The sequence below is a fragment of the Oncorhynchus keta genome, unplaced genomic scaffold, assembly GCF_023373465.1.
Source record: "Oncorhynchus keta strain PuntledgeMale-10-30-2019 unplaced genomic scaffold, Oket_V2 Un_contig_3627_pilon_pilon, whole genome shotgun sequence".
NCBI lineage: Eukaryota > Metazoa > Chordata > Actinopteri > Salmoniformes > Salmonidae > Oncorhynchus > Oncorhynchus keta.
The window spans coordinates 192,828-206,619 of NW_026287341.1; the positions used below are offsets into that span (position 1 = coordinate 192,828).

At 41.8% G+C, this 13,792-nt stretch overlaps 1 protein-coding gene across 1 annotated transcript in view; it reads left to right on the forward strand.

The window, feature by feature from the left end:
- abca3b (ATP-binding cassette, sub-family A (ABC1), member 3b) overlaps positions 1-13,792 on the forward strand; it is a 58,827-nt gene that overhangs the window by 22,328 nt on the left and 22,707 nt on the right. Inside the window, exons 4-8 of the mRNA XM_052508448.1 lie at positions 1,514-1,641; positions 8,532-8,697; positions 10,000-10,259; positions 10,328-10,444; positions 10,606-10,726. Coding sequence (XP_052364408.1) covers positions 1,514-1,641; positions 8,532-8,697; positions 10,000-10,259; positions 10,328-10,444; positions 10,606-10,726 — 792 coding nt within the window. The remainder of the gene's footprint in view (positions 1-1,513; positions 1,642-8,531; positions 8,698-9,999; positions 10,260-10,327; positions 10,445-10,605; positions 10,727-13,792) is intronic.

Here is a 13,792-nt window from a genome sequence, read left to right on the forward strand (position 1 = left end):
ACTGAGGCCTGTACTCTGGAGGTGGTGTGTCACAGCATCATCGGACTGAGCTTGTAGTCATTGCAGGTAATCTCAATGCTGTGAGTTACAGGGAAGACATCCTCCTGCCTCATGTGGTACCCTTCCTGCAGGCTCATCCTGACATGACAATGCCACCAGCTATACTGCTCATTCTGTGCGTGATTTCCTGTTCTGCCATGGCCAGCGACGAGCCTGGATCTCAATCATATTTAGCACGTCTGGGACCTGTTGGATCGGAGGGTAAGTGCTAGGGCCACCCCCACCTCCCCAAAATGTTTGGGTCCTTGCAGGTGCCTTGGTGGAAGAGTGGTGTGACATCTCACAGCAAGAACTGGCAAATCTGGTGCAGTCAATGAGGAGGAGCTGGTGGCAGCAGATACTGACTGCTACTTTTGATTTTTAACTGTTTTAGAGTAAGAGGGCCTATGTGTGTGTGGGCCTGAATACCAGTGCTCAAGATAAGATTAACAGAGTATGTTGAAATCTATGGGAGTGGTAGACAAATCTATAAATGAATGGAAAACATATTTTGAGCTCAAGATAAGATATTGATTGTTTTCTGTAACTGGAACACGGGGTGAAAGTGAGGCTTATTTCACAACTTCACTGTGTCTATATCATGCCACTGTTATATGAGCCTGTTGTGTTTTCAGCTGGCTTTCAAACCAGGGTAGTACAGACGGAGGATCTGCCTGTCTTTGCCTGTGTGACTGTTCTGTTCCTTCCACTTGTTTCTCTTCTTACTGTATGTCTCCATGTCAACTGGTAGAATTCACAAGGTTAATTAAGGATCCGCCCCTTTTTTTTCCAATTTTTGCCTAAAATTACTTTCCCAAATCTAATTGCCTGTAGTTCAGGCCCAGAAGCAAGGATATTCTTGGTACCATTTGAAATGAATCGATTTGAAGTTTGGAAATGTGAAAGGAATGTAAGAGAATATAACACAATAGATCTGGTAAAACCATTATTTTGTATTTTTTTTTTGTACCATATTTGAAATGCAAGAGAAAGGCCATAATGTATTTTTCCAGCCCAGGTGCAATTTAGATTTTGGCCACTAGATGGCAGCAGTGTATGTGCAGCGTTTTAGACTGATCCAATGAAACATTGGATTTCTGTATTTAAAAAAAATCAAGACTGCCCAAATGTGCCTTATTTGTTTATTAGTAACTTTTCATGTTCAAACTTGTGCACTCTCTTTATTCTTTCACTGTAATAGCTACTGTAAATTGGACAGTGCAGTTAGATTAACAAGAATTTAAGCTTTCTGCCAATATCCCATATGTCCTGGGAAACTTTCTTGTTACTTACAACCTCATGCTAATCGTATTAGCCTATGTTTGCTCAGCCGTCTCGTGGAAGGGACACCAATCCCAAAGAAGTTCAAGGGAGAGTCGGTGTGAAAAATTGAGACATGCCATGGGATTTTGTCACTTCAACTAATGTTCTCTCTCTCTCTCTCTCTCTCTCTCCTCTCTGTTTGCCCCAACAGTGCATGGGTTTGAGACAGAGGAGCAGTTTGAGGACTTTGTGAGGAAGGACCCTCAGTCTCGGAAGGTTCTGGCTGCTGTGGTGTTTGAGCACTCCTTCACTCACGATGATGAGCCACTGCCCCAACAGGTTGGTTTAATAGTGTATTCATATGGTTTGTATTGCACTTAGGGATGACCCCAATTAGTCGCCTGGTCGATTGTTTGGTCGATAGGCTGATGATCGTCCGAGGTTTTCATTTTTTGTCGAGCAGAAATATATATGCCTTTGGAAAGTATTCAGACCCCTTGACTTTTTCCACATTTTGTCACGTTACAGCCTTATTCTAAAGTGCATAAAAAAATCCTCTGCAATCTACAGACAATACCCCATAATGACAGTGAAAATAGGTTTTTAGACTTTTTTGCAAATGTATTAAAAATAAAAAAAACACCCTTTGCTATGAGACTCAAAATTGAGCTCAGGTACATCCTGTTTCTACAACTTGATTGGAGTCCACCTGTGGTATATTCAATTGATTGGACATAATTTGGAAGGGCATACACCTGTCTATATAAGGTCCCACAGTTGACAGTGCATGTCAGAGCAAAAACCAAGCCATGAGGTTGAAGGAATTGTCCGTAGAGACAGGATTGTGTCGAGGCACAGATCTGGGGAAGGGTACCAAAAATGTTTGCAGCATTGAAGTCCCCAAGAACACAGTGGCCTCCATCATTCTTAAATGGAAGAAATTTGGAACCACCAAGACTCTTCCTGGAGCTGGCTGGCCCGGCCAAACTGAGCAATCGGGGGATATGGGCCTTGTTCAGGGAGGTGACCAAGAACCAGATGGTCACTCTGACAGAGCTCCAGAGTTCCTCTGTGGAGATGGTTGTCCTTCTGAAAGGTTCTCATCTCTGTAGCACTCCACCAATCCGGCCTTTATGGTAGAGTCACCAGACGGAGCCACTCCTCAGTAAAAGGCACATGACAGCACCTAAAAGACAGACCATGAGAAACAATATTCTCTGGTCTGATGAAGCCAAGATCTAACTCTTTGGCTTGAATGGCAAGAGTCACGTCTGGAGGAATCAGGGCACCATGCCTACGGTGAAGCATGGTGGTGGCAGCATCATGCTGTGGGGATGTTTTTCAGCATCAGGGACTGGGAGACTAGTCAGGATCGAGGCAAAGATGAACGGAGCAAAGTAAAGAGATCCTTGATGAAAACCTGCTCCAATGCACTCAGGACCTCAGACTGAGGCGAAGGTTCACTTTCCAACAGGACAACAAACCTAAGCACACAGCCAAGACAACGCAGGTGTGGTTTCGGGACAAATCTCTGAATGTCCTTGAGTGGCCCAGACAGAGCCGGGACTTGAATCCGATTTGAACATCTGGAGAGACCTGAAAATAGCTGTGCAGCAACGCTCCCCATCCAACCTAACAGTGCTTGAGAGGATCTGTAGAGAAGAATGGGAGAAACTCCCCAAATACAGGAGTGCCAAGCTTGTAGCGTCATACCCAAGAAGACTTGAGGTTGTAATCGCTGCCAAAGGTACTTCAACAAAGTACTGAGTAAAAGGTCTGAATACTTTTGTAAATGTCATATTTCAGTTTTTAATTTTTAATAAATTAGCAAAATTTCTAAAAACCTGTTTTTGTTTGTTATTATGGGGTATAGGGTGTGGATTGATGAGGGGGAAAAAAACAAATCAATTTTATAATAAAATTGTAACGTAACAAAATGTTGAAAAAGTCAAGGGGTCTGAATACTTTCCGAAAGCACTGTATATTTTAATTGATTGAACACGAGACACCGGTCTTATTCGCGCCCATCTCAGTGAACTAATCGATTGCGTAGGCCGTGAGGGATTGCACAGTCCAAGAAGGTGAGTGTGGCTAAGATGCACAATGCACGTCTGTCTTACTGTGCTCTCTCCCTCCAATACAATACATATATATATATATATATATCACCAGTAGTACATTTACCATTAAGTCCTATTATTTCTAATCTACATTGTGGTTGATTACGGTCATTTCTGTTAATGCATTCAATTGATTATTATTCCTTTCTCATTGTCAGAGTGGACACGTTGTTTGCGGAGCATACAACCTATGCTACACTTGTGAGATAAAATAAAAATGTCATTCCATTTAAGAATTTTGTGACTTTAGTCATATTCGAAGTAGGACTATAGGATACCTGGCCTGCACGCAAATGTAGGCATAGAAATGTGCCCATTTGGGGGGGGGGGGGTCTGATATTATTTCTGTTTGCCACACCACTATTAATGAGCTGTGGAGCTTCTCAAATTCATGTTTTCTTCACCTCAAATAGCAAGCAAACAGTCTGTTTTTACATACTTTGAGAATTACAATAGTTCCTCAATGTAGTTGAAAAATCGTTCCAGTTCCCTCCCATTCAATAACCACTCGGTGTGAAAGGGAAAAATATAATGCTCTGATCCAGTGGAAACGTCATAAAATAGGCCTACCTGATTACTTATTATCCCTTGTACAAATAGCCTACAGCTGTCTGTCCCGAGCTCACTGGCACAGAATATTTTATACAATGTTGCAAGTTTGTGAGCTTATGCCCAACCCAAGTTAATAGTTGATACAATGTTTCAAGTTGGTTGCAGACAGGCCATGCGTAGCCAATGTGATTTTCTATATTTATTTTTATCAGGATATTTTCTACCTTCAGGCTGCAATGTTTTTATTTGTTGGCTTTATATAGGGTATTTTTACATAGCTGGCAATGCCAAAATAAGTTACTTTTTAGGTTTGTATAATTTTCACTTAGATTTGAATAGAATTATGATAAAACACATGACAATGATTTTGAGATACAAAGACGTATTTATAAATTAAATGAAACAGTTCCACATAACCATAACTGGCATGCAGATCAGTAGAAATATTAAGATAAATTGGCCTATCACCGGAAACTTCAAGAGAGTAAGGGCGGAATCTGCGAAAGCCAGCAGGAGCGGGAAGAGAACGGTCGAGTCAGGTTTTTTATCTTTTTTTCCTGGTTATCTTGATCTCTGGCTCCCTCTTGAGTAATTTGTGTCTTATTTCATGTGCTTAAAGCATCAGACAAACTCAATGTAAAAAGTTGATTTGTTTAATACTTGTTTAATACTTGTTTAAAAATGTTGACCAATCGATTGGTCAAAAGAACAGACTTTTGGTCGACCAAAATGTTGCACTGTATGCCTGCCCGTTTCCTAACAAACCAATAAATTGTTTCTTAGTTTATTCTTTCATCATTGGTGAAGGAGATATGCAGGCTTCGAGACTGGGAAGGGACTGGGTGAGGGAACGGGGTAGAAGGTAGATGAGATGCATGACCGTGAGCATATTTGGACAAACTGGGAAACACTATTTGAATCCTCTCCTTGCTGGATAGAGGCGGAAGACCTCAACCAACCCTCTGAACCACGTGGATGTGGTGTTGAAAGATAGATAACACATGCATTTATTATTTATTAACACATTAATTTATTGCTGTCTACTCAAACCTTAGCTTATACTCATGTTTATGGTCTCTACTCAAACCTTGGCCCTCTCGTGGTAAGCTGGTCTGCATCCTTTAGCCATCTCGTAATTGAGGTAAGCTCGGTCTCCTCTCAAACCTTGGCCCTCTAGTTATCGAGGTAAGCTGGTCTGGCGATAGAAAACCCGGGTGGGGGTTTTATTCAGAAGAGCAGAAAAGGGCCTGTCCCATGACACCAGACCATAACTGTGCTCGTGGGCGGCCCTCTAATTTAGTTAAACTCCAAAGGGAATTGGAGTTTCCTTCATTAAACAGTCCAAAATCACATTACATAATTTCACAAACAGTTCCATCCTCACTCATTCATTTTATACAACAATTAGATGTAAGCCTCACAACTGAGGCTATTTTATAAACAGCGTTATGGTAATGTGGCATATTGTCTTTCATGAGTTTCACAAAATTGTACCAAACGCACCAGTTCGTAGTTGGATTCTTCACCGCCGATCTTTCATACCTTCTCCAGAACATAAATGTCATTCGGTTCTCCAGTTCTGTGAGGTAGAAGAAATTACTTTGTTCTCTCTGACACTCACTCTCTCTCTATACTGTGGCCATGAGGAGATAATCTCCTCCAGGAATTTACAACCTGCGGTTGCAGCAGCCTGGGTGTAGGAGACAGAGAGAGGGGGATGGTGCTCGCTATACCCAAAGAGGGCAACGCCATGACACACTGTAGACCCAAACTGCTACCGACCTATATCTATCCTACCCTGCCTGTCTAAGGTTTTCGAAAGCCAAGTTAACAAACAGATCACCGACCATTTCAAATCCCACCGTACCTTCTCCGCTATGTAATCTGGTTTCCGAGCTGGTCATGGGTGCACCTCAGCCATGCTCAAGGTCCTAAACGATATCATAACCGCCATTGATAAGAGTCAATACTGTGCAGCTGTATTCATCGACCTGGCCAAAATTCAATCTAGAATCGGCTTCCTATTTCGCAAAAAAGCGTCCTTCACTCTTGCTGCCAAACATATCCTCGTAAAACTGACCATCCTACCGATCCTTGATTTGGCAATGTCATTTACAGGATAGCCTCCAACACTCTATTCAGACTGCATCCAATTTGCTATCACAGTGCCATCTGTTTTGTCACCAAAGCCCCATATACCACCCACCACTGCGACCTGTATGCTCTCGTTGGCTGGCCCTCGCTTCATATTCGTCGCCAAACCTACTGGCTCCAGGTCATCTATAAGTCTTTGCTAGGTAAAGCCTTATCTCAGCTCACTGGTCACCATAGCAGCACCCACCCATAGCACGCGCTCCAGAAGGTATATTTCACTGGTCACCCCTAAGCCAATTCCTCTTCGGCCACCTTTCCTTCCAGTTCTCTGCTGCCAATGACTGGAATGAACTGCAAAAATCACTGAAGCTGGAGACTCATATCTCCCTCACTAGCTTTAAGCACCAGCTGTCAGAGCAGCTCACAGATCACTGCACCTGTACATAGCCCATATGTGTATAGCCCATCCAACTACCTCATCCCCATACTGTTATTTATTTTTGCTCCTTTGCACCCCAGTATCTCTACTTGCACATTCATCTTCTGCACATCTATCACTCCAGTGTTTAATTGCTATATTGTAATTATATTGCCACTATGGCCTATTTATTGCCTTTACTTCTCTTCTCCTACCTCATTTGCACACACTGTATATAGACTTTTTCTCGTGTATTATTGACTGAATGCTTGTTTTGTTTATTCCATGTGTAACTCTGTGTTATTGTTTGTGTCGCACTGCTATGCTTTATCTTGGCCAGGTCGCAGTTGTAAATGAGAACTTATTCTCAACTGGGCTACCTGGTTAAATAAAGGTGAAATTAAAAATAAATAACAGTATGTGTGTGACCAGTCTGCTTCACTGTACTTTAACCTAGGGTGAGCACATTTTAAAATGCCCAAAAGCGGGACAATGGTATGATTTTACGGACATTCGTGGGACAGTGTAGCCTACACCTGAATCATTTTTCCACACACAGACACACATCTCCCTACCGCAGCACCGAGTGAACTAATTGAAGTGTACCTTGCCTACACTTTTTTCCTCACACAAACTCCTGGCTATATTTTGCCAAGGAATCATTGCTGGTTTGTCTTAGGAAATGTTAAACAGTTAGGAAGAGAGACTTTTAAAACGGTATTGAATGAAGTAGCAGCAAATATGTTGAATGAGCAACTAATGAGCATGGACAGCCTCACAAGTTTGCCAAAATGACCTTATATCTTTGTCTAATATGACTATTTACTGACATTAGTAGCTCTTCGTTACACACAATTTTTGTTAGTAGTTAATTAACAGTCCTTCAAGTTTAGCTGGAATTTAGCCCGAAAGGTTTTGACAAATGTGATTGGTTGATGATATAACATTGGCCTATGTCTCTTCTTGTGTTGCGCAGAATATCAGATCTCAACAACGATTGGAGAAGTGTTTAATATCACCAGCACCACATCCTTGATATTTATCTTGTCGTAAGCTCAACGTGACTTCAAACAAGACCGGTTGGAATGTCACTTCTCAGCAAAGGAATAGGAAGTCTGACTGAAATACAAGACAAATGTACCTTTTTTCTAAATTAGTGATGTTTTCATTTGTTGGTAAAATGCGGGACATGATTGTTTGGTTGTGGGACGAAAGGCCAAAATGCAGGACTGTACCGTACAATCTGGGACATGTGGTCACCCTACTTGAACCTTGAACCCTGAATCAGCTCTTTGTTTACATATGAAAACATCTGGTTATCACTGACGGTATTATTGTCCCTCATTCAAATACAATAATCCTGGAGTCACCTGCAGTCCAGCCAAATCCTTGACATGCTAACCTTTAACCACACTTTAGCATTTCCTCCTGGTTTGAGGCTATACAGAACGTTTGCATCTGAGGTTGCTCTTGAGCCAAAAGGGGTTGCCTATAGAGACATAGATATTCTACAGAAATGAGCAGATTGGACAGAAAGCGGCAGACCTCGACACACCAAAGGCCAAAGCTCCACAGTGTTTGTTTAACCTGTGCAGCGGGAATGACCTGCTGGAAGGAAGTCAGGAAAAAGAGACGAGAATTACCTGGTTGGGTTGATGGACACCATCCTCCCTATGGAGATTTAACTCCTGTGTCAGTGGAATGTGTTGGTGATTAGGTGTGTGTTGGGCAGAGAGGTCTGAAAGTCTATATATATATATATATATATATATATATATATATATATATATATATTTATATATATGTGTGTTCTTAACGGGGCGTGTTTTTTTTTAAATGTTTTTTTTCTACCCTGGATCTATATGTATATATATATATATATATATATATATATATATATATATATATATATATATATATATATATATATATATATATATATTCTGATCTTTCACATCTACAAAAAGAAAATACACTCTTCCAGTTGTTCATAATGTTTCTCTCTTTTACTCTCTATTTCTTTCCCTCCCTCCTATCCCCTACAGGTCAGCTACCACCTGCGGTTCAGCTTTAGTCCCCGTAATGCCCCGGCCAAGGAGAAGTCTGAGCTAAACATCAACAATGACTTTGACTGGCACACCCTCAACTTGTTCCCCCTCTTCCAACTGCCCGGGCCCAGGGAGCAGTACGACCTCCAGGGGGGGACGCCTGGTGAGTCTGTACAGTGGGACAAAAAAATTATTTAGTCAGCCACCAATTGTGCAAGTTCTCCCACTTAAAAAGATGAGAGGCCTGTAATTGTCATCATAGGTACACTTTTTTTTTTTAGCTCAAAAGAGGAAGAGATGATGAGAACAGAGGAGAACTGGCGTTCTGGTGTTCTCTACTGAGCCAGACCTTTGATCTCAAATTAAGTAGCTGTGTTAATGTGTCTCTAATGGGAGATATCAGGGTCATATTTATTAAAGCACACAATGGAAAACATTTACGAAAATGTTTCAGTGTTTAAAAAAAAAATGGTGCCTAATGAATATGGCCCAAGGCTCGCCTAGAGGAAACCATTCCAGTCTACTTGACAATAACCACAAAGAGTTTCAGTCAGAATTCATGAATTTTAAATATGGATTAAAAAGTCTTCATCATTACTGAGGCCTACCTCCTGCCTCTTTAGTCTATCCCTTCATCAGTTCAGATTATTCAGTGAGTAGCTGTTGTCATCATTTTCAGGTCAGTATATTTTAAAATGAACTTCTGGTGGGGTTAAGGAATGATCTGGTAAAAAGGTCAGAATGAGTCCTCATTTCCTGTTTATCTCCATGGTAATGGAAGAGTGTCATACTTAGAACCAGATGTTTTTTCCCCACTAGTATACAGTATGACATGAACAGGAAAAACAATGGGCCCAAGGTATAGACGCTGAGAATGGGTCCTCGTAAGATGGCGCTGGAGAATGCAGGCAGGTGTTTTACGTGGCCCCAGCCAATATTTGTTTGTTGTTTTATATGCGTTGTTCACCGTGTTATGGGGAAGATTAAACTGCCAACTACCAAAAACTGTAACATCTTATGCTTCACGGAGTTGTGGCTGAATGACGACAATATTATCATATAGCTGGCTGGTTATACGATGTACCGGCAGGATAGAACATAGGCGTCTGGTAAGACAAGGGGCGGCGGTCTACGTATTTTTGTAAACAACAGCCGGTGCATGATATCTAAGGAAGTCTCGAGCTATTGTTCGCCTGAGAGTTTTCATCTGTATTCTTTGTAGCTGTTTACATACCACCACAGACTGATGCTGGCACTAACGCTGAACTGAATGAGCTGTATTCCACCATAAGCAAACAGGAAAACATGACTTGGGTTTCACAGACTAACATTGTCAGGAGATTTATTAAAGAACCTCCCTAGGCTGTAGCACATGTTTGTGCTGATCCATGGGGAGGAGTGCACAAGGGCCCACATTGTGAGAATTGGGATGTAGTTATTCTAACAACCCGGTTCCTCTCCGTAGGTTACTTCCGCGAGGGCTTCCTGGCAGTGCAGCATGCGGTCAACAAGGCCATCATGCGTTCCTATAACAGCACAGGAGCAGCCTGGCTCTTCTCCCAGACCCGGGTGGTCCTCCGCCGATTCCCCTTCCCGCCATTCATCTACGACGTGTTCATCCTGGCCATCCAGAACCAGCTGCCCCTCCTCCTGGTGCTGAGCCTCACCTATACCTCTCTGAACATCGTGAGGGCCGTGGTGCAGGAGAAGGAGAGGAAGCTCAAGGTGGGTGAGGTGGTGGATTACCTGTCAGTCAAACAAACGGTCCATCTCACTCTATTTACTCTCTACAGGAGTACATGCGGATGATGGGCCTCAGTAACTGGCTGCACTGGACGGCCTGGTTCCTCATGTTCTTCCTCTTCCTCGCCATCTCCATGTTCTTCGTCACGCTGCTCTTCTGCATCAAGGTGAGTTTGCACTTTACATAACGGTTATGTTATAAAACACAAACAAAAACACTTAACTCGTCTTTTCTTTCTATTGCTTTGAGGAGGGGAATTATTTTTCATTCAGTGTGTTTAGTATTCATGATGATAATGGTGTTCTTTCCTGTCCTGGCCCTTTCTAGGTGAGCCCTAATGGAGCTGTGTTGACCTATAGTGACCCCACCCTGGTCTTTGTCTTCCTGCTTGTCTTTGCCGTGGCAACCATCAACTTCAGCTTCATGATCAGTGCCTTCTTCTCAAGAGGTGTGTGTGTGTGTTTCAAGAGGTTTGTTTGTTTGTGTGTGTCTCAAAATGTCTGTCCGACCTTGCATCGGTCTGTTTATTCATGGTTTTCTAAAACCTCAGCCGTCCTGTGCTATCTGAGAGATGCTCCATTGTGTATAGTATGTTCTGTTACAGTTGAAGTTGGAAGTTTACATACACTTAGGTTGGAGTCATTAACATGTTTTTCACCCACTCCTCACATTTCTTGTTAACAAACTATAGTTTTGGCAAGTCGGTTAGGACATCTACTTTGTGCATGACAAGTAATTTTTGAACAATTGTTTACATAAAGATTATTTCACTTGTAATTCACTGCATCACAATTCCAGTGGATCAGAAGTTTACATACACTAAGTAGACTGTGCCTTTAAACAGCTTGGAAAATTCCAGAAAATGTTTTTAATGTTTAATTTACATAATTTGAGTCAATTCGAGGTGTACCTGTGGATGTATTTCAAGGCCTACCTTCAAACTCAGTGCCTCTTTGCTTGACATCATGGGAAAATCAAAAGAAATCAGCCAAGAAAAATTATTTTAAACCTTCACAAGTCTGGCTCATCCTTTGGAGCAATTTCCAAATGCCTGAAGGTACCATGTTCATCTGTACAAACAATAGTACGCAAGTATAAACACCATGGGACCACGCAGCCGTCATACCGCTCAGGAAGGAGACGCGTTCTGTCTCCTAGAGATGAATGTAATTTGGTGCGAAATGTGCAAATCAGTCCCAGAACAGCAGCAAAGGACCTTGTGAAGATGCTGAAGGAAACGGGTACAAAAGTATCTATATCCACAGTAAAATAATGACAACCTGAAAGGCCACTCAGCAAGGAAGAAGCCACTGCTCCAAAACCGCCATAAAAAAGCAAGACTACGGTTTGCAACTGCACATGGGGACAATGATCGTACTTTTTGCAGATGTCCTCTGGTCTGATGAAACAAAAATAGAACTGTTTGGCCATAATGACCATCGTTATATTTGGAGGAAAAAGGGGGAAGCTTGCAAGCAGAAGAGCACCATCCCTACCGTGAAGCACGGGGGTGGCAGCATCATGTCATGGGGGTGCTTTGCTGTCGGAGGGTCTGGTGTACTTCACAAAATAGATGGCATCATGAGGTAGGAAAATGATGTGGGTATATGGAAGCAACATCTCAAGACATCAGTTACAACTTGGTCGCAAATACGTCTTCCAAATGGACAATGACCCCAAGCATACTTCCAAATGGGTCTTCCAAATGGTCAATGACCCCAAGCATACTTCCAAATGGGTCTTCCAAATGGACAATGACCCCAAGCATACTTCCAAATGGGTTTTCCAAATGGACAATGACCCCAAGCATACTTCCAAAGTTGTAGCAAAATGCCTTAAGGACAACAAAGTCAAGGTATTGGAGTGTCCATCACAAACCCCTGACCCCAATCCCATAGAAAATTTGTGGGCAGAACTGAAAAAGCATGTGCGAGCAAGGAGGCCTACATACCTGACTCAGTTACACCAGCTCTGTCAGGAGGAATGGGCCAAAATTCTTATTAGGGGAAGCTTGTGGAAGGCTACCCAAAATGTTTGACCCAAATTAAACAATCTAAAGTCAATGCTACCAAATACTAATTGAGTGTATGTGAACTTCTGACCCACTGGGAATGTGATGAAAGATATAAAAGCTGAAATCATTCTCTCTACTATTATTCTGACATTTCACATTCTTAAAATATATTGTTGATCCTAACTGACCTAAAACAGGGAATTTCTACTAGGATTAAATGTCAGGAATTGTGAAACTGAGTTTAAATGTATTTGTCTAAGGTGTATGTAAACTTCCGACTTCAACCGTAAATGTAGTGTAGATCATATTATTTGACTCTGAGGTTGTTTCGTCTTTCCTCTGAGTGAACAGCAGTAAACCAGCTCCATCAGTCATTGGAGCCTGGAAGATGGGCAATCAAATGTCTATTCGGCCTCATGGAATAATTCAACAGTCACTCAAAGTGACAAACTGGAACAAAGGGAGAGGAGATGTGGTTAAAAACCTGTATGTCTACACGTTTATGTTTAGCAGCCAATACACATGCTTGGGAGGTTTAGAATAATCAATTGTTTATGTTCTAATCGAATGCGATTGATGCTATATGATACATTACATTTCCAGTTCTACACATCCTGGGTGTTGATCTATTCATCTCGGCACAATGCGGATGTTGCTCTTTTATCCCCGCTGGTGTGGTCAGAGTTGTGCTGTACTGGAAAGATGACTTGTGAGGTTCGCAAAAAATGTCAACTAGTCTCCGGACTGACTTTACAGAGGTTGTGTGGTTGTTCTGTTCACCGTTGTCAGGGTTATGTTCAGAAAGGCACACTGTAGAAAAAAAAAATCTAAATGTAAAACAAAAATAAGCGTTTCTTATTGGACAAGTTCAGAGGGTACCTCTTCATTTCAATCAGTTTCGGAAGGTTTTCTTGGTTTGTGCGGACTGAACATGACCGAGGATTAAAGCACAGCCAATCACATACAGCCAATCTCACACAGGCTACTTTGGTTATTTGCTCACACAAAAAGGTAATGGTGATTATTAAATGGCCTTCAGTTGATGATGCTTGGTAGTCCTTTATCATTTCTCTTTCACAATTTCTTTCTTCTATACTTCCATATCTTTTCGAACAAAAAAGTCCAGTTCAATTTCTCCAAATCGTTCCTCAACAAAAGAGTGCAGATGGAGATTGGTCTTGTGTTCAAGACCAATTTGGACTCTGGTGTAATCAGACAAGCTGTTATTTACTCCCAGCTGCCATACAATTTCTGTCAGGCTTTGGCTTGTAAAAGAGTAGCTGAAAGCTTAGCAAATTAAAACGTTGAAATTGCGTCTGATTACGGTGTGCATGATATATTTTCTCCTGATTCTTTTTTTTTTTTTACATTATTGGTTGGGTGTGTGACATACAGTATGATGTCATTATTAGAGTAGGGCAAGAAAGGGCTTTTAGCTGGCCTCAGCTGTGCCTGGCCCCTAGTCACAACAGGACCCCTCTCCAGGTGGCCTTCCGCTGC